This window comes from Eulemur rufifrons, chromosome 16 (assembly GCF_041146395.1).
Source record: "Eulemur rufifrons isolate Redbay chromosome 16, OSU_ERuf_1, whole genome shotgun sequence".
Lineage (NCBI taxonomy): Eukaryota > Metazoa > Chordata > Mammalia > Primates > Lemuridae > Eulemur > Eulemur rufifrons.
The window spans coordinates 6,040,020-6,062,587 of record NC_090998.1 but is presented as its reverse complement, the minus strand read 5'-3'; the positions used below and the strand labels follow the sequence as shown (position 1 = coordinate 6,062,587).

Genomic DNA, 22,568 nt, shown 5'->3' with positions numbered 1-22,568 from the left:
CCGTGTAGAGGGCCATCCAACAGGGCACCCTCCCTGGCACCCCAGCACCCTGTCCCATGCACACAGCTGCCTCGGTGAACTGAACTGTCCACTGTCTTGTTCAAGGACAGGACAGTCTTTGATGGCTCAGAGAGGAAAGCGAGCGGGTGTGGCCCACATCCCCATCGGCCCTGCACCCCTCCCCGGGGTGCTTCACTAGCACAGCACGAAAGCCCTGACTGCAAGTTCCTCGTTTGCACAGTGTGCATATTTGGACAGTGAGCCTGTTACCCCTGGACTTCGTTCCAAGGGCCAGATTGGAGCGTCTGTGCCCAGGGGCCAAGCCATGCAAGCTTCCACGTGGGGGCGCAGCCTGCCAGCCAACAGTTCAGTGTCACCAGTCCCCTTTTGCCTGGAGCACAGGGTTTCTGCAGTTATTTTATACATTGCATTTAATTTTGTCCTTGCTGCTTCATTAAGAAGAGTAGAAAGCTAGAGGAGAAAGCACAGAGCTCATAAACATAACACTAAGGAGATAAAGATAGGCGTCCTTAGGGAAGACCAGACAAGCCACGGTCAGATGGTCACCAGAATTGAGCGATTGACTGTGTTCGAGTGTGTGCCAGCCACATTCCTGCCTTAGGGCCGCACCCAGAATGCTCCTCCCTGGATTTCCACGCCGCTCAGCTCACCATGCACGTCCTCACCTCCCTTTCAAGTCACTGCTTAGATGGCAGCCTCTCCGTGAGGCTTTCCCCGATCCTCCTGTTTTCCATGGAAACCTGTACTCCACCCTCCACCTGCGTTCTGCATCCTCCCTACCCGGCTCTGCTTTTTCTCTCTTTTGTGCCTCCCACGACACCCAGCACCGTCCAACAGATGTATTTATTATGGGAACTTTTTCATGGCCATCTCCCTCCATCATCAGCCTGCACACTCCACAGAAGACACACCCCAAACACCTGCAATGGTGCCTGCGAGGTGCTCAACCAACACCTGTTAAGTGAATAAATGTTGAGGTGTAGCAGAAATAAATGAATAAATATGCTTAAAATATGGACAGTATATTGCAGGAATGATGCATAAAAGTGGATATATTAATAATTATGATTTTACAACTTTATTTTAGATCCTTGGGAAAATATACCCGTATGCCATGTAAGTCTACGATTATGTTCTGAACATGTGATTTTGGTGCACAATTTCAGAAACACACCATACATGGGAGTAGGGGGTCAGCTTTTGAACACCTGAGCCCAGAGTTAGAGGAGATACGGGGTTTGGGCAGAGTTCAAGGCAGGAAAGCAAAATGTGGGGAGGCTGCTTGGAGGGAGTGACCGACATACGTTCACTAGCTCACACGCTGACAGGAAGCAGTGTGACCTGCCTGCCCTTTTTGGGGGTTGACATCTGGCACACCCTGGGCCAGATCTGGCAGAGAAGACCTGGAAATTGCAGGGGGTCTATTGGGATACGAGCTAGCTGACCTTGGAGGCAGGTAAGGCCACCTCCCACCGCAGCCAGGAAGGAGCTGGAGCTCTGCGTCTCCCTGGGAAGAGCCCCTCCCTGATGGGAAACAAGACTCGGGCTGTCCCCAGGGCAGGGGAGCAGGGGCACAGCTCCCAGTGAGGCCCTGAACGAAGGGCACAGGAGCAGACCTGGCACAAGGACAGAGCCCTCCCCCCTGCCAGTTTCCCCTGACTCTGCATCAAAACTGCAGTTAACACATGAACTTTCCGGAGTGCGCACTCGGAGTGCTGGGCCCTGTGACCTGCAACGACCACTCACTACATTCTCACAGCTACCCCGCGCGATTAAGCACGTCTCCTCCATTTTACAGAAAAGGAAAGGAAAGAATGGAGGAGTTGGTGTGTCCCAGCTTGCAGGACTCGTACAGGATGGAGCGAGTGTCAGAGCCCAGCTGCCCGGCTCCAGAGTCCGCCCTCATAGCCACTGCACAGGCCATGAGGGCCACAGGCCGTGCTGGGGGACCCAGTAGGACTCCTCCCACCCACGTCTAGCGGCCCTCTCACCCTGCGGGAATGCAGAGGCTCTGTGGGGAATGGATAACAAAAAACAAACCCTTTAAGACTCAACTGTTGAAAACACAAACAAAAAGAAGGTCAGAGAACATCTTGTTTTGGTAAACCAGATGACAGAGTAGACAGTGACCCAGAGCACTGGGTTTAGGACATTGTTTCCCTCTTTCTCTCCGCACAAGCGCAGAAAATGTGCATAATTTCATCTGATCCTCACAGAACTGTGCTGCAGCCTGAAACCAAGGCTCTGAAAAGTGGATGTCTGTGGCTGGGGCAGGCGGTGTGTCCGGCTGGAAGTGTGTGTTGGTTCAGTTCTTCCATGCCCCACCTCTAGCCTTGACCAGAGCTGATGAACCACAAGCTAACGCACCTCCAACCTCAGACCCCTCGCCTGGCCCAGCCCTTCCAAAGGCTGGGAGGCACGCTTGCAATGTATTCACATGGCATAAGGTTTTGATGATTTTGTGGAAGTAAGATTACAACTGTCCTGATATCAAGAAACAAGTTGCAACCAAAAAAAAAAAAAAAAAAAAATCTAGATTACACTAAAAGTATTAATTCATTAAGAGGAAAAGATAAGTTTTCAATAGAAATGATACATTTCCAATACATAGGTTCTTGGATTGTTATATAATTCAATTAAAGGAAAGGAATGAATTATATGTTCTTATTGGAGGAAAAAAAGATGTTTCTTCTTTTGCCGATTCAACATAAAATCCTAACGTTGACAAAGATAACATAACACTGCGGTGGGGACATTGATGACGAACTGGCTAATGAGTGTGGCAATTCAAAGAGCACGCAGGATGACTCGCTGCGTTAGACGTCAATGGAATGTCCCGATGCTTGTCAGCTGATCCATGAAAGAAACTTCATAGAGGTTTTCTTTAATTTTGTGACAATTCCGAAAATGTGCACAACGTTTCCAACGATAAGTTGTGAACCTCAAACGTTTCAGTATTGGAAACACTAAGTTTGATCAATCACATTACAAGAGAACCTAAATTATCTTTCTATTCTCTCTACAGAAAATAATATAAAACGGTTGTCACCTACGAAGAACATGCAGCCAAAACAACATGGGAAGTAGAGTATTACAGAGGTATGCCGGGCAGTTAACGCAACTATGAATGTCATATTATTTTTCTACGTTTTCTGAATTTTTGTGATTTCTATCAGCTTTTAATGTTTATGATTGGTTGTGATTTATGTCTTCCCTTTAAGTATTTGCATTGGTTCGCTAGGGCTGCCTTCACAAAGCACCACAGACTGGCTGGCTCAGACAATAGGAGTTCGCTGTCTCCCAGTTCTGGGGCGGAGCGTCTGGGAGCAAGGGGTTGGCAGGGCTGGTGGCCCCCAGGGCCGTGAGGGCAGATCTGCTTGCTGCAGGCCCATCTCCTTGGCTCCTAGACCGCGGTCTTCTCCCTGTGGCTTCAGATCGTCCCCCTCTGTGCGGGTTCGTGTCCTAAGCTCCTTCCTTATAAAAACACACACCATATTAAAGTGCAGCCCATCCTAACGTCCTCATTGTGACTTAATTACCTCTTTAAAGACTCTGTCTCCGAATGCATTCTGAGGTGGGGCTTCTGCATATGCATTGTGGAGGGACACAATTCAGCCTGTAACAGTACACAATATGGCATTTTTTTAAAAAGATGGATCCATAATTTTTTTTTTTTTTTTTTTACAGTTTCAAGCACCAGAAAATCTGGACCTAAACACAGGGGTCTTTCTTGTTCATAAAATCACCTATTGTGAAGTTTATAACCTCTTGCATGCAAGAAGTCTCTCCAATGCAACAAATGTTATTGAAGTCCTACTGTGTGCCAGGCACTGCTGACACAGGTGAGTGCAGGCGAGGACCCCCAGGGGAGAGGCAGGGCCCCTTCAGTTCATGGCTGCGTGACCTGAGCCACCACACAGGGTGCTGCGAGTACAAGGACCCTGTGCTTGGGGTTTAATGGTTTGCTGTCACCATTTTAAATTCTTCATCATTTATGGACAAGGGACCTTGTGCTTGCATGTTGCACTGGGCCCTGCAAATTATTTAGCTGGTTCTGAGGAGGGGAACTGTGGTTCCCCCAGCCCCTGGTCACAGTCCGAGCAAGCCCTAGAAGGTTTTCCCTGCAGACATGGTGGAGGACAAGGGCTCCAGGAGGAAGGACCAGTGTGTGCCGAGACCTGCAGGCAGGAGTCTGGGAGCCTGGTGATGTGTGATCCAGAATTCTCTCTCCCTCCAGAGCAGAAAGAAGCGATTGCTCATGGAGAGCATTCCGGGGCTTGCGCTCTGCAGTCAGAGCCCGGGATTGGCTCGCCAGCTTTCTCATTTACCAGCTGTGACTACAGGCAAGTCACTGACTCTTTTCAAAGTGGGAAAAGTTGAACATTCAAGAATCAGGATTTCATAGATGTGCCACCTCCTTTTCCTGGTGTCACTTCCGAGTCAGAGTGTGTGATGATGATTGCAGTTGGGAAAGAGGGGCACGAGGTGGGGAACAGCCGCACCAAGGCTGGGAAGTGGGGACATGCGCATGCAGGGTGAGAAATAGGGAGAAAACCAGTGGGGCTGTGCTTAACACTAGAGAGAGAAACAGCCAGAAAAGAGGCTGGAGCTACCCAGTCAACGACTCCGAACACTCAGCCAGGCAACTGGGACATAGACAGGGACCGACTCCTAAAAGCGTTTGGGCGGGGCCTGGCGAAAGTGGCATTGGGTGAAAAGTCCTGTCTGGCCATACTGTCTCGCAGCTCCTGTGGAAGGCCCGCTGGGGAGGAGGAACCAACTGTGCCACGGGTCTCGTGGGAGGGGACGAGACCTGCCTCCTTGGCCCCCAGTGGCAGGCACATGATGCCTTGTGCTTCTGAGGCCACCGGACCTGTGCTCTCTGGCTTCCCGGCCTCCTCAGGAATGGCAGTCTTGAGGTGAGAAGGGAAGTAGGGGTCCCGGAGGCTGGGAGAGGCTGCAAGACCCACTCTGAGGATGCCGACCTCACTGGGGCTCACAGTCGCACGGACGTGAAGCCAGGTCCTTGTCAGAAGTTCAGAAGGAAGCAGGACAGGATGAGAGGGTGAGGAAGCGATGTGGACAGCTCACTCAGCCAGGGATCAAGACCCAGCACCTGCACGTCCAGCTGCATGAGGCCAGAAAGGACAGGGACTGGAGCGGGCTACAGGGTATGGGGTACCACCAGGGTGTGGGGACCAGTGAATACTCAGCATGGTCCTGAGCGATGGGTCAAACCCCGATGAGGGGGAGGAGTGAAGGAGCAGCCCTGCCACTTCCTGTGTCCCGTATCCACCTTCTCCAAACCTGGCTTCCAACCCAGCAGGCCACCCGTCTGGGTCTTTCCCTTCACCATGATGGAACTCGAGCATTCTCCAGCGGGATGCAATAGCGAATCCAGGATCTACACTGGAGCCGCCACAAGGCTGGCCACGTCTGCTCATCTGGCTTCAGGCTGACCTGGACCTGCATGGCCACAGCCAAGCGGCAAGTGCAGCTCGGACCCCTTCTCAACAGACAAGGCCCAGGGGCCCCTGGTGGCCTGTTTATTAAAGGCCATTCACCTGCATAACTGCTGCACGGCACAGGCTCTTCTGCAGGACGAAGTCCAGGCTCTCTAGCTTGCACAGGAGCCTCTGTGTCCCGGCTCTTGCTGTCCTCATTCTTTAAGTTCCACCAACACAACCTATTTGTTGGCCCCCCTGTACACCTCGCAGTGTCTGGAATATCCTTCTTTTGTTTCCCTTCAGGTGTCATCTGCTCCAAGAAGCCTTCCCCTCCCCTGCCCCCTAAGGGGAAGCAAAGAACTCCTTATCTGTGCCCTAACAGCAAGCCTTCATGGGAGCGGTTGAAACATCGATCACATTGCATTACAACTCTTTGTGTCCCTCTGTCCAAGTGATTGGGCTTCAATCTATATCCCCAAGGGGGAGGGAGGGTGGGTCTGACACAGAGCCCTCCTGAGGGAGGAGGGAATGGATGTAACTCGTGTGAGGTGGTGTGATGGGACCAAGGTCCTGGGATTCACATCCATGGCTCCTGCGAGTCTAGGCTACATCTCTCCCAGCACTTGCTATCCTGTCGTGGTGGCTCATGGGGTCTGCGGGCAGTCAGCAAACGACGAGAATCCAGTGACAGTCAGCTCACCCAGCCTTAAGCAGGGGGCGGCACAGAGCGGGGCCGTGGTGCGTCTTGCACTGTGAAGCTGAACTGAAAGATCAGAACGGGGCTGTGCCCCACCCAGCGGCAGGGGCAGGCGTGTGCCCTGCTGGAGCCACTGTCCGCCAGAGCGCCAGAGGACAAAAGGTAGACGCTGCAAAGGAAACTCATGGAAATCAGGAGCCCTCTGCTTGCCGCCTCCTTTCCCATCCAGTCTGGGCTGTGCTTTTGGAGGAGAGGGTATTTTTGCAAGGGTTTAAGAAAGCTAGATTTAGTGTGGACTTACAAATCACAAGCACTAGAAGAACTGACGTGGGCTAGCGTGTGAGGGATTTAGGCAAGAAAAAGGGACACTTCTCCAAACGCGACAGTGTCGTGAGCAGCAAGGTATTGAGTGTGTCTGTGTGGTGTGACCAGCTGCCATTGCACTTCCTCCTGCGGGGCTGCAGGCACAGGCCCCGTCTCCAGGGCGAGAGAGCTGAAGTTACTGAGCGCTTCCTGGCTGCCAAGCATCGGGCCAAGTGCCTTCCCTGTTTGTCTTCCATCCTGACAACATCCCTGTGAGGCGGAAGACCGGATGTCAGGCTGGAAGGTGTTGATACAGCTGGGCCAGTTGTTAAAATACCCAACAACTGCTATGCCAGTTAGAATATTGTCCCAAGTCCAGAAGTGATCTCCCACTACCCAGGTTGCCCTGGCCCTTCCCCTGGGGTCCTTGGGAATTCCTTAGCACCCCACACTCAGTGAAGGCCCAGAGGAGACCCTCAGAACCCCGCTGCAACCGCTGTCCACTAGTGTCCATGGCACCTGTTCTAGAGACCCCCCGAGGTAGGTGCTATCAGTATTCCCGTTTTATAGGAAACCTGAGAATGAACGAAATCGGGGCACTTGCTCCAGGTCACATGGTTCTGAGTGGGGGGATTAGGGCTCAAGCCTAGGTCTGCTTGACTTTGGTCACTGCAGCACAACACGAAGCAGAGGGACAACCTCTGGAGGGTCCGGCAGCATGAAGTGAAGGTTTCATATGGATGGATCCAGGTCTCTGAGCAGCCCCTGGGATGGCCGAGGCGCACGCTGGTGGAGCGATGCAGGAGGGTCTGCAGGGCACGTGCAGAAGGGCTCCTGCTGGTACAGCTGAGGTCTCTAAACCCCTCACGCCACTCAGTCCTGTAATTTGGCTGAGAAGGTGCGTTGCAAAGCAGTGTGGAATAATAGAGGTTGTTCTGGGCTGTAGGACGGAAGATGTGCTTCTCATCCAGCTCTGCCCTACATATCAGCCTGTGGCTTTGGCTGGGTCGCCCAGCCTCCCTGGAGTCCTGCTGGCTGGCTTGGTAGCTCTAAGGGCCTTTCGGAGCTTCCCAGAGCCCACCCAGCTTGACTCCCCTTCTGTACAGTCTCAAAGCCTTCATCTCTGCCACTCATTCTTAAGATAGCCTGGGTTAGCTCCCATGACACTTTTTATTGAATTAGGAAGGAAATTGGAGGATTGTGGAGTACAAATGACTCAACTACAGTCCCAAGAAAAGTCCCAGGAGTAGCTTTCTTGATGTATGCTTTAGATTAAAAGTTCCCTTGGGGTGTCAGGGGCAGAAACCTATGCCTGGGTTGGGCAAACCTCCCCACCTCCCATGGCTGGGGGGCTGCCCACAGGAGCCAGAGGCACAGGAATTCAGAGGGAGTGGTCCTGCCACCGTCTGGGGCCCCCGACCCCCCGGGCCTTTCAGCATCTGGAGGGAGACCAGAGGGCCCACCCTGACAGCAGGAGACAGTGACTGTATCTTGTTCCTCTGGAATGGAACAGGTTTGACAGGGTGAAAAGTCCCTCCAAGGGACAGAAGCAACACTATGTATAATGCCCACCTCTGTTATGGGGAGAATGTGGTGTCTAAGGTCTCTGATAAAAAGCATCACCCAGCACTGAAGAACGGAGAGGTGGTCTGTGAATTGGGCCCTGTTTGTGCTTCTATTGCCAAAGCTTGGCTTGTGATTTTTGGTTAAAGATCCTCTGCTTTAATTAGGGCCATTAATTGCTCAGATTATATGAAAATGTGTTTGACTTCCCTTAGGCATACTAACATTTCATATCTTGAATTTCATAGCAGCAAGCATTTTAACCATGAAAATAGACCGCATGCAACACCACCACCCTCCCCCAACTGCTCTCTGCCTGTTCTCTATCTTTTTACCGTGTAGTATTTCTTCTTGGCAGTTACCACCACTTGAAATTATTTAACCTACATATTTGCTTATTTGCCTATTTTTTTTCCTGTCATGCCTTCTAGAAGGTGAGCTCCATTAAAGCATGAGCCTCATCTGCTCATGTTTGTCACTGTACTAATCAATACGTAGGGAGAGGGATGGAACATAGGAGGTCTCTATACAAATAGCTGGAAGAATGCACGGTTGGATGGGTGGGTGACTGCTAAATCAGTACACGATGTTCTCTAAGAAGTGCAAGCATAGCCCTGGTGCATGACCTGGTGTTTTGTTTCCCTTAACTATATCTAAAAGTTTTCTTCTAATCCAATCCTTTCCCCAATGGTTTGTCAGTGAAATAATGGAGTCTCAAATGTTTGGACTAGAAAAGGCATTTTGATTCTATCCTGTTGAGTCTCTTGTCCCCTGACTCATCAGAGATGTGTCTAAACAACTAAAGAGCAACACAACCCTCTTCGCTAATGCATTCTCCCTGAGGTGTGACCCAAATCCTTCTTCATGTTGTAATCCCAGTTTATGAAGGGGATTCGTTCACTCGTCTGCACGACAAATATTAACATTAGTGCGTGCCTACTGCGTGGGCGCCGTGTCGGCATTTGGGATAAAGTTCTGACTTAGTGACTCATGCAGATTATAGCCAAATGGGGCAACACAGCAAACAAGTAATTACATGAATAATCATATGGCTATAATTTCAGTTGTATTATGTGATATGAAATAAAATGCTGTGTCCTATGAGAATATCAAATGGTGAGGAAGGGTTGACCATAAATGACTCAAGAGGGGGTGTCAGAAAAGGTCCCCTGAGGAATGGGAACTTATAACCTGACACCTGAGGGCCTAGTAGGTACAACTCAGATGAGGGGAGGTTAAAGGAAGAGCGTTCAAGGCAGGGGGACTCGTGCCTGAAAGCCCTGCAGTAGAAAGGCATCGCCTACTTCCAGAATTTTCCTAAGAGAGAGGAATCGTTTATTTTCCTAATTGACTAAGAGGCTTTCAAGCAGTTAACTGAGAAAAGTCCCAGCCCAGAAAGTAGAACCACACATAGTCAGTTCTTTTTTTGGCCAGAATCTTGACTACTCAGCAATAGCTGGCTTTTAACTTTGATACAACTGAAATGTCTCTGATGGTGGCGTGCAAAGGTGACTTCCAAGTGACACTTGCCTGAAGATGAGGATGCCCTGGGCCTCAGCATATTCACTTCCTCTTCCTCAGAGTCTTGCATGCATTTTTTTTCCAGCTTCTGGGATGACGCGGGCACATAGCCCTTCTGAAGCAGAGGCCTGGACCACAGATCCCTGCAAGGGGACCAGACCCCCACACCCTGATCTGCTGATGAGCTCATGATTTTGGCTTCCCTGGAGTTCAGGCTAGAACCACTTGTAAATGGAGAGGCACTTCTATGCTGGATCACTTCAAAATAAATAAGAGCGGTTCTTTCATAACTACAAGCATACTTCTATCCTCATAATCAGTTGTCTGTTAGATATCCTTACCTTGATGTCCTGTGTGTGCACCCAAACCCATTGTCTGTGGTTCCTGCCTCCAACTCCACTTGTCTTTCTGTCTTCCTCAATTTGATTTAGAACCATTCTGCCTTGAAAAATGGTGTGGTCATCTTCCTCATGCCTTCCTCTCACCGTCCACATCCAATTGGTTACCACTGTGGACTGCATCTCAAAAATGCTTCTCTAACCTGATATATCTCCCTATTCCTGTTGCCTTCTCCTTAGTCTAGGACCTCACTTGTGTTACTTACTGCTAATCAGTCTGGCCCCAGTCCATCCGTCAATTACACTGCCACCAAAATTATCTTCTTTAGAAAATGCAGAAAAAGCCCTTGTTAATGCCTCCTTCCTTAATAACCACTGATTCTCAAAGTGTGCCACAGTGACAGCATCACCTGGGAACTTAGAGATGCAAATTCTCTGGGTGCACCCCGGACCTAATGAATCCGGAACTTAGGTGATCGGGCCCAGCAATCGGTTGAACAAGCCCTCCAGGTGACTCTGATGCAAGCTGAAGTTAGCAGTTCCCAGACAATCCAATCCAATCCAAACTTCAAATCTGTTCCCACCTGGCCTTGAATTATTCGGTTCTGACTTCTCTTTCCAGCTTTCCACAGTCCTAAAGCTCTCAACACCCCAAACCTTTTAGTGTTCTCTACATATGTTGGACTCTTTCCTCATTCTGCACTTTTGCAGGCTGCTCCTGTCTGGAATATTCTTCTCATTCTTCTTCCCCATCAAACTCCTCCTGATCCATCAGTAGGTCACCCCCTCCTCAAGGATGCCTTTCCTGACTGCCCCGGGCAGCATCTATTTGCTCCCTTTCTGCGTTCCTGCAGCCCTTTTGTTGACAACCTAGTTATAGCTGCTTTATCTGTAGATCTGGCTTTAACATAGGGAAGGGCTTTCTATCCCATAGTACGAGCTGTTTCAAAGTAGAGCAAGCTATCTGGTGAGGAGGTGCTCGGCAAGAGGCTGTGGAAATTTTCAAGGAGTGGTCAGTCCTTAAGGTCTCATACCTTGTACCCATTGCTCCTCCAGAACGGGTGACGCCTCTTGTGCTCAGCCCACAGACTTGAGAAGAGTGCCTGCCTGACACCTAGTAGGCATTCCACAATTTTTGTTTTTAAAGTATCAAATACACAAAAATTGATTTCTGTCTTGTAAGGGAGGATGGATTACTGGATCCCAAGGGTCTTGTCCAAATCTGAAATTTCTGTCTTCTATTTCTTTGCAAAAGCCCCAACGGGATATTACAGAAGTGCTGATATTTATCCTTCAGGCAGAAGCGACAACCACTTTCCCCCTAGTATCGCTAGTACAGGATTCTTCCGTTGTTGGGTGGGGGATGGCGGGTTTGGGGTGGGAGGTCCACTCCTCTTCCGCAACCTACTGAACATTTCTGCTGCAGCCACCAGTTCCTGACAAGGCTGGCATTTCCCTCAGCTAGAAGGACTGTCGGCATCCCTGCTGCACTGACCCTATGATCTCTCCCTTGGCACACTGCCCTGCTCACTCCCCCTCCCCCATTGCAATCCAGCGGTCAGGGCCCCCCGAAGCACCTGGCATCCCCTCCGCTACCATCTCACCCACACAGTTAAGAGCATGTGTGTCCAAGCCATACAGACCTGTTGGGTCCCTATCTGGGCATTTCCCCTTACCGGCTGGATGATCTCAGGCGAGTTACTTCTTTCAACCAGCGTCCTCCACTGTACAAAAGGGTTAGAACTACAAGGGCTGTCATGACGGTCCATGGAGAAGATGTGAACAAACAACAGTATGACTATTTACGCTTTGGTCTGATCTCATCTCCCCGCAGCTAACTCTAGCCCCAGATTCTAATGCTTTCCGACCAAATCAGAAGGCGCCCGACCCCAGCTCCTTCTGTTTTGGCTGGTGGAGGCTGCTTGATGCCTTTTCGGTCTATAAATCCTCCACCCATCAGCCTGTTTTCCAGCCCCAAGAATGTGCACTTTCCATATGCTCCCCAGCTGGCTCCTGCTTCAGTCTCCTAAAGGTTAAACTTGTGTTTGGGAGCATTCTTTTGCAAGCATTATCTTTCCTTAAAAAAATGCGATGCATCCCTGGTGCAGATATCAAAGCAGCCACACGCATGCACACGTGTGCACGCCCACCCATTCATACATCTCATGTGAAAAGCCATCTAACTCATTAGGCTGCATTTCACCATTTCCCAATAAACTTTTATGTCTTCTTGCCACAGAGACTTCTGTAATGTAACTGGCAATGTCATTATTGAACTTTGCAACAATTCAACCCAGCCCAACTCATCAGTGGTAGCCAGTTCCTCCCAGATAAGGCTTTTGATATCTTTGGGCCTTTCCCTTCCTCCTCCTGCTCCTCCTCCTCCTCCACCTTGCTCCACCCCAGCCCTGGCCCTGTCTCAGGCACATCTGTGCTTGTTTCATTGGGCTTCCATACCCTGTAACGAAATGCAGGCCAGGGATGGAAGGAAACAAATCCATGGTCCTTCGAAGTGCTTCTGCCCTGCTCTGTGCTTCTGCCCTGCGAAGCTGGGCCCATCTGCATTCGAACTACACAAAAACCCAGGGGTCTGAGTCAACACAGAAGCCTGTGTACTTCCGCTTGCTGTGAAGAGTGTGCTTTCTGAGAAGCCCACTCGCCCACCGTAACTTGAGAAGGGCACGGGTAAGGAGTTTGGGTCTCCTTAGATTTGGGGGTGGGGACTTTGAGGAACAAGGTTAGGCCGGAGAAGGTTCCAGCTGAATCAGTCTTCAGTGACTGTGGCTGTTGCTGGGTTTGTGGAACAGAGCACGTGCAGGGCCCTGGGGCCAGGGCTGCGGAGGGTGGGGTGGCGTTGCGGACAGTTGGCCGTTCTCCGGTGCAGAGCACCCTCGCTGGGGCACAGCCTGTGGTGTGGCTGAGCAGGGCTGGAGCTCAGCGAGGCACAGCCAGGCCTAACTGAAGACCTGGCATTGGCTTCGCATACCCAGGGCCATCAGAGTTTGAAGCCAGAGGGGGTGCGTCTTCCTGGTGAAGCCAGACAAATCTCCAGGTAGCCATAAACTGACTACACAGCCTTCATTCCTGAACACATGTTCAAAAGTGATAAAATAAATGCAGATGGTTTCTCCAAGCCTCCGTGAAGGGTTTTTACATTGGCTAAATGAACTATAAAGTACACATAAACACACATGCACTCACACACACGGGAAAGGGAACAATGGCAGAAAAACCCTCAAAAATGCCAAGCCCTAAAACACCACCACAACGTACAGGAAGTATTGTTGAACACCAAAGAGAGAGAGAAAGAGACAGACAGAGAGAAAACATAAGAACAAAGCTGTCCTATAAATTTACAAGAAAGAAACAAAACACACACACACACACTTTAGAGAAGCACGTAGGCAGAACTGCTAGCAAAATATTAAGTTTCACTGCTGGGAAGGGTTAGAAATACCTTCCCTGGTGTGTCAGCTGAGAAGGGTTGGAGGCCTGTCGGCAGTGCTGGGCCAGAGGTTTGGTTGAAGAGACCCGCAGAAGGGAAATGCTGCCGAAGGTGAGGTAGGTGATTAACACATCTTAAATTAGGACTAATCCTCCGCCACGGAGCTTGGAAATTCCTACCAGAATTCCAGGATGAGGGCTCCTGTAAACCCCTCACAAGCTAAGCATCACCATCATCACCACCAGCATCAGTAACACAGGAGCCTCTTCTGTGCCAGGAAAAGGGCGATTTCATTACATCACCAAACAATCTCACGGAGCAGGCACTAGCCCCATTTTTACAGACAAGTAAACAAAGGCTCAGAGGATGAATGTGCTCAAGTTCACACAGGCTCTAGGTGGGGAGACTCCGAGAGGCAGAAAGAAGCCCCACCAGTGGCTGAGAGCTTCTCACCGCAGCAGTCATCACGGAAGTGAGGACTGTCCATCCGGACTCTGCTCCTCTTTGCAGCAGAAACTCCAAAAGCCACAGTCAGGACGAGGGAGTTATCCAGGGTCATGCAGCAACAAGCTGGCCCGGAACCCACCTTCTCCTGTCCAGCCAAGTCTTCCACGCTGCAGTTCGCCACGACGGAGAGTGTGGAGTTTCCCAGGAGCCAGACGCTGGCCCCACATGTCCCTCCTGTCTCAGAGATGGGTTTGGTCTTCAACCTGCCCTATTGGCAACTGTGTACATTGGACAGAAAAGGCCTCCCATCCACTTTGAGAAGGGTGGCCCTGGGCCCAAAGCCTCGTGTGTTGACTTTGGCAGCACCCAAGTGCTCTCCTATGCCCGAAAAGTTCCTGGAACGGACCTGGTCATGCTGCGGTGCCCTGCCACCCGGAACGAGAGCGGCTGAGCCGTCAGACAGGCTGTAGCCCAGAGCTCCTCTCAGGAATGTGTCTGTCTCATGCCCTGGTCCACTTTCTCCTCCAGGCTGCGCTGGCCGCAGGGCACACTGCCCGGCACGCGGCTCCGGAAGTGCCGCAGACACCTCGCCTTCCCGGCGGGGCCGAGGACACAGCTCTGCCGTTTAGGGTCAGTGTCTTGCAAAGCTGGTGTCCGGGGCCTGTGTCACCTGAGTCCATCTCCCCAATCAGTCACACTGCCCTCTACTCATTCAGAACAGAGGTTCCAGAAGGTTCCACAGGGCTCCACAGCTCCAGGCCCTGAGAGCAGAGAGGGCCTATGATAGGTTACGCAGCCTCTGGGAGCAGCTTGTCTCCCACCTTCCATTCAGGATACACTGTTAAAACTCTTTCTTTAGGTCCTTGTCCCCAGAAGCTGTGTGTCTTGCTCCTGCAGTGCTGGGTGAACAGCCCACACCAAGCTCCCTAGACGCTCCCAGCTGCCGTGTCCTTCAGCCTGTGTTTTGGGGTGAGAGTCACTCTGGAATGATGCACCCCCGAGAACCGGGCCTGGGCACGAGACTCCCGCTGTCCTATCAGCTGGTTCATCATGTTCTTGACGGAGGCTCAGCGAAACGACAGCTACGCAAGGCCCCCACGTGGAGAACTCTGCTTCCCGTCTCCAGGACGGCAGTTTCCACTCTGAAATGCAACGCGGCACGGGGGAGGGGGAGGAGAGGAGGCTCCTCGTGATGAAGGATCAAGACTGTGTCATTCAAACGTAGATTCCAGCCTTCACTCTGCCACTTACCTGCTGATGCCAGGGCAGGCTGAACCTGCCGGCAGTTCCTCCCCTGTAAGCTAGAGCTGGAGAGGCCCCCTCAGAGGGTCTGGAACCACTACTGCAGGCGGGTGTGCAGGTGCCCTGCCGGGGGGACGTGTGGCCAGTTCCTTGTTTCCTGGCCGTACTGTGGGCACTCAGACTCAAGTGCACTACAGTGATGCTCTTAACCTAGGCCGCTGCTACTTGCTGGGCCTGTTTCAAAAGTTCATGTCACGTAAAGGACACATATTCTATACGGGTATGTGTCAGGGAGATCTCAGGACGCAGAGACAGAGACAGCACCCACAGGCCGTAAACGAGGCAACGAAACCCAAGTCGGACAGAGGACACGGTTTCCGGGCAGCACTGGGCTGGTGGACACCTCACACCCCCAAGATGGGAGATGGCGTCCTCACACCCAGCCCCGAGAGGACGAGCTGCTCACCAATGCGGAAAGGGCATCGGCAAGCTCCTTGGGGACATCGCTAGTGTCCTCCTCAGCCCTGCTGGGCATGACAGGTGAGGCCATCACCACAGTGACCCCCTGGTTGTCCTGGATTCCTGCTGGGACTCAGAAGGCACCAAGAGGTTCCTTCCACTTGGGCCTTTTACATCTCGGGTGACAAACCAACAATGACACAGAGGAACATAACACCTAAGAAAGAAGAGGAAGGGGAAGGGAGGAGCGAGCATTCTTAAATGCCTGCCCCGTGCTGGGTTCCCTGACTCCACAGGACCCCCAGGAGGTAGGCAAGAATCCCCGCCTGGCTCTGCCCAGGAAACCGAGGCTCAGAGAGCCCTCAAACCTGGACAGGGTTATAGGGGAAGAACTGGAACTCGAACCTGGGTCTGATCCCACAGCCTGAGCACTTTCCAACCCCTCAAGCAGCTCCAGGACAGGGGTGGTCACGGGCTGAGTCTGTCCTCAGTAAATGTATCTTCTACGTCGAGATTATTCCCAGTCCATTTCAGGTTGCTTCTGGGCAGCCATACCATTATTCTGTTACAAATAGTTAGAGAAAATGTTCTAGGTGCCTACAGGGATGGTAACCACTCACAAAAAAGCAAAACAAAAACCAAAGCCAAGGAAAAAAACCAAAAAACAAAAAAACCCAAGCCTTAAACAACCCCAAACCCCCAAACAACAAATGTGCAGAGAAGAAATGTCCAAAACTAAAATTGCCAGGTTCGCGGTTACTGTTCCAGGACCGTAACATTGGAGCAATCTCAACTCTCATTTGCAGAAGTAACAGCAGAGGAAGGCGAGTGGGTGTCTGGGATCAGGCTTGCTGGCCAGGACTAGATGCTGAGCTCAAGGCTACAGGGTATCATTTTCAGCGGAGGCCGTAACAGCTCTTTTAATTAATTCATGGAACATTAAATATACCAGAAGGGGGATAAAACTGTGTTTATACACAACTCTGACATCATCTGATTTTAACAAGTTTACTAAAACGACAGCCATGGCCTTGACAATACTGAATGCAAAATACTGGTGTACACAGATTTTACAGAGCGGCTCCCGAGAGCCGGAGCACAAAACAAGGTTCAACAGATGGGAGAGGCCCGAGGGGAGGCAAGCACACGATTTTATTGAGAAAAAAGCTTATATACTGTAGGGTTGCTGAAGTTTAATAAATAAAGGTCAACTTATAATATATAAAAACAATATAAACATTTATATGCTACATGCATATCATATAATTTAAAGTAATAATTTATATGCGGGGAGAGATGCCGATTCATGTTCTTCCGATTTTCCTCGACAAGGCACACACGCAGGAGGTGTCTATCCGTATCCACCGCCAGCCCACCAGTTTGTTGTTCTCTGAGGTCAGTGCTCGGACGTAGGTTTGGGACGTCTTGCACTGAGAGTTCCAGTGTTTGTCGTCGATGCCCCTGCAACCGTTTTTGACTGGCCTGGCTTCTTTACATCTCGTTTCATAAAAATATTGTTTGACGGGAGAGTTGCCGGTTTTGATCTCCCCGAGCACCGTGACCTGGTGTCCCCGAATGTCGATGGCCGACGACTTGTCTGTCACCCACAGGCTCTCACTGTCACACACCGAGTACTCCCCTCGGTGACTCTTATGCTCTGCGTACCGTTTCCGCCGTGACGTTCTGTTGGCCCCCGCGGGGTTGCCCACGTAATCCTCCATGAGGTACAAGGGAGGGGGCTCCAGAGGGGTGCTGTCACTCAGCAGGACGCGGGGCGAGCTGTAGCGTCTCTGCTGTCGCAGCAGTTCGGTGTCCACTGCCACCACTGGCTGGAATTCCGGCTTGGCGCGCTCGCCCCGCGCCGGCTCTCGGGGCGCCTCTGCTTTCGGCAGGGTGCCCTGGTAACTTCCCTTAACGTCCACCACCTGCTTGGAGAGCTTGTTTTTCAAAATATCCGCCTGGATCAGCTTGATAATCAGGGAATTGAGAGAGTCTTTTGGCAAACTCCTTTGATCCATGTTGTTACCTTGGATGCCACGGAGATAAGTGAGAAATATCACATAAAACAAGATGGACATCACCTTGTTCACCTGTAAGATCTGAAAAGGAAACACAGGCGTTAATGGCAGGCCATGGCAGCTTAGTCCACGTCACTCTGGCACCGGCCACCTGAGGACCCCTGTGAGCGCGACAGAGGGCGCAGCCCCGAGGTCAGCAGCACCACTCCTCTCCGGATGGCTCTTTCCCCCACCCGGGACGTACCGGGGACCGCTCTCAGGTCCCCGACGCTGCTGCCTTTCCTAGACAGACAGCAGCGGCTGCATTTGCGCTCCATGCCCGCTGTCTCCCGCAGCCCGCAGCTGTGTGTGGAGGATGCCTCCCACTTCTGCAACCATCCCTGGGGCCTGGAAAGACACCTCACTCACTCTGCCTTGGCAAACTGAAGACTGTAAACCTGGGAATTATAAACGTGGAGTTACCTTCCTCTGTCAGCAGCGGCAGCCTTGTAATTGTCTCCAGAAACACAGTTCTGCGCAGCCCCTGGGGTCTCTCAAAGGAACACACTGAGGCTGAGGATGGGTCAGCCGCCCCTGTATTTTGGTGTCAGAGGTGGGCTCATCCTGGCCAGGACACACCTGTAGAGTCTGTCCTCCTGCCCTTCAGGGTGCCCTGCCAAGCTCTCTGATGCCATGCAGCACCAGGACACCCCGCGGATCTGACCAGTCCCCAGAGACTCTCTTCACAAAACGCAGCCCTGCAAAACGCTCCTTGCAAGAAGGCGGAGATGCCGCAAGAACCACCTCAGATTAATGGGCGGGACTTGTCCTGAACAGCAGGAATCATTGTTGATTCATTTTTCCTCCCTACGATTTTTTAAGTTTCCATTACAAAATGATCCTTTTAGTGGTTTTATTTCTAATTCTACTATCTCCTTGTGTTAAGGGCATTTTAACCGGTCTGCGCTCATTCTGTTGCCATAGTAGAGAAGCCCAACACAGGGCTTCTGCGGAGTCCCCGTGGAATCGTGGTGCTGGTGTTCAGATACCTTCACTGCTAGTCGCTCCTCACTGGAGCAGAGCCCAGCCTCTCCCAGGGTCAGCACGGGAAGGAGACGCTGCAGGTGGGCAGGCAGCTGGGCACGAGAACCTACCTGTACCCCGATTCAGAACCCCCTTGAGGTATTCATTCTTTAGCTGCCACCTCACTGGCCCCCAGGGGTACATCATTTCCTCTTTAAAGTTCTGTCTGAACATGGAAAATAAAAACCCTTCCCTTGGTTCACCTTTGGTATTTTCAGAAAGACTTTACTAAATCCAGGGGGAAAACAGAGAGGAAGTAAACAAAGGTGACACAAGAAATAGAAAAACAGTCCTGCCTACGGGTGCCCACGTGTGAGCCTGCCAGTGCTGACTCGCTCCCAGGGCTCACAGAAGCAGCCTCTTTCCCCTCTCAGCTAAACGCTCCTGGCTCGTTCGTCCCCAAAGGCAACATTATTGCAGGCACTTTGCCCCGACTTCCCCCTCCTGGCTCCTGTCCCGACTCTGTGATAAGGGACCATCTTCCCTCCCTGGGAACCATTCCTCTGGACAACCGGCTCCTCCAAGGTCAAAGCTGAGAGAAGGATCCTAGCTTTGCTGCTCACCCCGAGAGATTGCTCCAGGAGTTGTATTATCCAAGGAAAACGGTTCCCACAGGATAACTAATCTCCCTCCCACTCTGCACACAAGGGACATTTCCTTCCATCTTGCAGGCCCAACAAAATGAAACTTGAACGCCACAAAAAGTATGGCATCCATGCAACTAGAATTACACACCCTCCCCTAAAAAAGAATACAGCTGCAATAAAATCATCTGGGACTGACAGTCTATCAAAAAACAATTTGTTAAATCTCCCCAAAGCCCAGCCGCTGTAAGCTAAGAATACGCAAGATATCTGCTCCTGGGGAAGTAAATCCAACACAGTTAGCGGGGGGAGGTCCCAGGTAGAGTAAGAGCTGATGTAGGGATGAGTGAGGCCGTCACCAGGGGGAGTGGACAGGGAGAGGGCTGGGTGGCGCTGATGGACTGGGGAGGAGGAAGAAGGGGCTTTGAGGGTGGTGGTCTGAATACGGAACCAAGGCTATTAGAAGTAGAAAAGCCGTATATAAAGAGACCACCTAATCCAACTCTCTTCCCCATCATTTTATAGACGAGGAAGACCTACACTGCTGATTAAAGAAGGGGAGAGACAGGAGGAAGCAAGAGGGTTCTTTGCGCTCCAGCCTAACCTCCCCTCCCACCTCATCCATTGCTCACTGCTGCCTGAATACGCTGTGTGACCCACGTGCTAGCATTGTCCCTTGCTCACTTCCAGGACCCTTCCTGCTGGAGTCGCACCCATTCCCCAGTGCCTGGTTCACAGGCTGACTTTTCCGTGGTGCTCCCTAGACCCCGGGGAGCACCTGCTCCATCCCCCGCAATCCCGTGGCTGTCCCCCCAACAGCTGCCAGTTCTCACTCACTTGCTGCGGTACTTGGGTAAGTCATCTGCAGGCTGCCGAGTGTTTCCAAACAATTTGGAAGAAAGGCTGAACTGTGGACTCTATTTCCATCACCTGCGTTTGGTTTTTTACGTAGAGGCCGAGTCCAGAATAGAGCTAATAGAACTTCCCCAAACACGGAAGTTTGACGCTGGAAAGACCCCAGACAACCTCCTCATTTTTGCAGACAAAGAAACTGAGGCCTGGAGTGGTGGTGAAATGAGCTTTCTGAGGCCAGGCTGCTAAACCACAGCAGAGAATGAGAGGGGACACTGGTGTCTAGGCTCAAGGAGAACCACAGGGTTTGTGCATCACCAAGGTTACTGAGAGGGGTGAACAACGACGTCTACGTGAAAGCACTTAGCACAGCACCAGGCACACGGGGAGCACACTAGAAATGTCAGTTGAACATGAGCCTGAATCATCCTGGACAGCAGGAGATGCTGCACCTGCCCGTGATGCACACGTACGAGGCGCCGCACAGCAGGGAGCACCCTTCTCCCCACCTGGCTCCCACCAGTCTCCCCAGCACGGCCTCCACAAGGCTTGTCCCCGAATTCCATTGCTCCCAAGTGCCTGGGTCTCAGACCAGCCACGTTGGTTGTGGGAGAAGAAAAGAATATTGTGAACTGGAAGCCCAGAGAACAGGAAAATTAAGAAAGTAAGCGTGAGAAAGTGTGAAGCGTATCTCTGAATATGCCGGGCGTGAGCAGAGACGGAGTCTGATCTCTGGTCTCTTCTCGGTCATTGGCGCTTTCGGTCCCCACCCTATCTCCAGGGAGGGAGGTCCCCAAGGACTGGTTCCCTAGTGTGGAGTGGAGACACGAAGGCAGTGCCCGCTCGGCCCAGACGAGGCCCACCAGCGAGTTTTTCTCTTTAGGGGACTTCTGTGCCCTTCCTGTAGCAGTTACTGTCATCTGAGGAGAGCTTGCTCAAGCAATCACACTGCGTTGTCACTGTCGGTATGTCTCCTCTTCGACGAGGGGGACCGTGTCTTTTTCATCCACACGTCCCTGATGCCCAGCGCAGGGCCGGACGCGGCGCAGCATTGCCGTGTCTGTTTACTGGATGAGCCCACTGCGATGGAGACCTACGCGGGACACCGCTGGCTGGCCCGAGATCCCGCAGGGGCTTCTGCCAAGCCTGGTTTTGGAAGCCAGTCAACTCTGCTTTCTTTTCCCAAAGAAAATACAGGCCCTGGCTCTGAAGTCGGCCATGGTCCCCAGGCCCTTCTGGGCTATAATTAGAAAAAGACCTGTTAAAGACCTCAGTAAACCCCCTTCCTACACTCTCCCCAGTGCCCGCTTCCCTGCTCAGAGTTTTCCAAGCCCCTGACCGACGTGCATGTGCGATTTTCCTCACTTAGAAATGCTTTCCCACATATGGTGTTTTCTCAGTCCCCGGAGCAACATTCCTACAAGGTTTCACCATCCCTCAAAATACTCAAAAGAGAGCAATTTCTGATTCCTCCTTTTTGGCTGAGGTTATAACACACACAGAGGGCTTGGGGGTATTCGTGACGCGGCTGAAGTGGAGAGGAAGCCGAGCAGAGGGTGGCACAACCTGTCCCTGCCCTGTCGCACGCAAACAGGCGGGCTGCACCCTTTGGGTTCCGATTTACCTCCTCGGGACCAGCTGCCCTACACAGGAGCACCTCCTCCCCCTGACTACTTACCTAAAGACCCCTCTCGCTGCACGTGTACGGAGTACATTGTTAGCCTGGTTAGAGTGAGATCATCGAGAATAAAAAGGAACGTGCTAAGTACTGGCATACATTACATTTTTAATCCTGATAACAACCCCACTGAGAAAGGTACTATTAGAGTTGCCATTTTGTATGGGGAAACTGAGGCACAAGGAGGTTCCATAACTAGCTAACAAGCAGCAGAGCGAAGATTTGCAGAGTCTGGCTCTGGAGTTCATGTTATTAGTAAGTACACTGTGCTGCCTCCCTGTCTGCCCCTGCTCTCAAACGTTCTAGAGACTTTGCTTCCAGGGGAAGTTCAAGTTCCAAGCCTGGAGACAGGATGGCTGCCATCAGCAGGCTGTGCATGTCCCCAAGAAACCTCAGCTCTAAGCAGAGTTTCCAGAGATTTGGGGCCACCACTCCTGTTTCTTCCTCCCCGTTCTCCCCTTGAGAATCAACAAAAGCCAATTTACCCCTGTCCCTCCTGGGCCTGATGCCTCCGAAGCTGTCCCTCTGCAGGTCACCTGTTCCTGCAGAGGTTGCGTGCTGAGTGACAGAGCACGGGGTGTGCCCTCTCTCGCCCCGGGCTTGAGACCAGCACTGGAAATCTGGAGACTGACAAAGAAGGCAGAAAGGTTCTGCTTTAGGCTGGACACGGTGGCTGACCCCTGTCATCCTAGCACTTTGGGTGGCCGAGGTGGGAGGATCACTTGAGGTTAGGAGTTTGAGACCAGTTGTGAGACCCCATCTCTACAAAAACTAGATAACTTAGCCAGGCGTGGTGGCATGCCCCTATGGTCCCAACTACTCGGGAAGCTGAGGCAGGAGGATCGCTTGAGCCCAGGAGTTTGAGGCTGCTGTGTGCTATGATGACACCAC

General features: G+C 51.7%; 1 protein-coding gene across 1 annotated transcript in view; it reads right to left on the bottom strand.

Annotated features, from left to right (window-relative positions):
- Positions 1-16,477: 16,477 nt before the first annotated feature.
- NTF3 (neurotrophin 3) overlaps positions 16,478-22,568 on the bottom strand; it is a 60,942-nt gene continuing 54,851 nt past the window's right edge. The window contains exon 2 of the mRNA XM_069490832.1: positions 16,478-17,582. Within this exon, the coding sequence (XP_069346933.1) occupies positions 16,788-17,582 (795 nt within the window). The 3' untranslated portion in view covers positions 16,478-16,787. The remainder of the gene's footprint in view (positions 17,583-22,568) is intronic.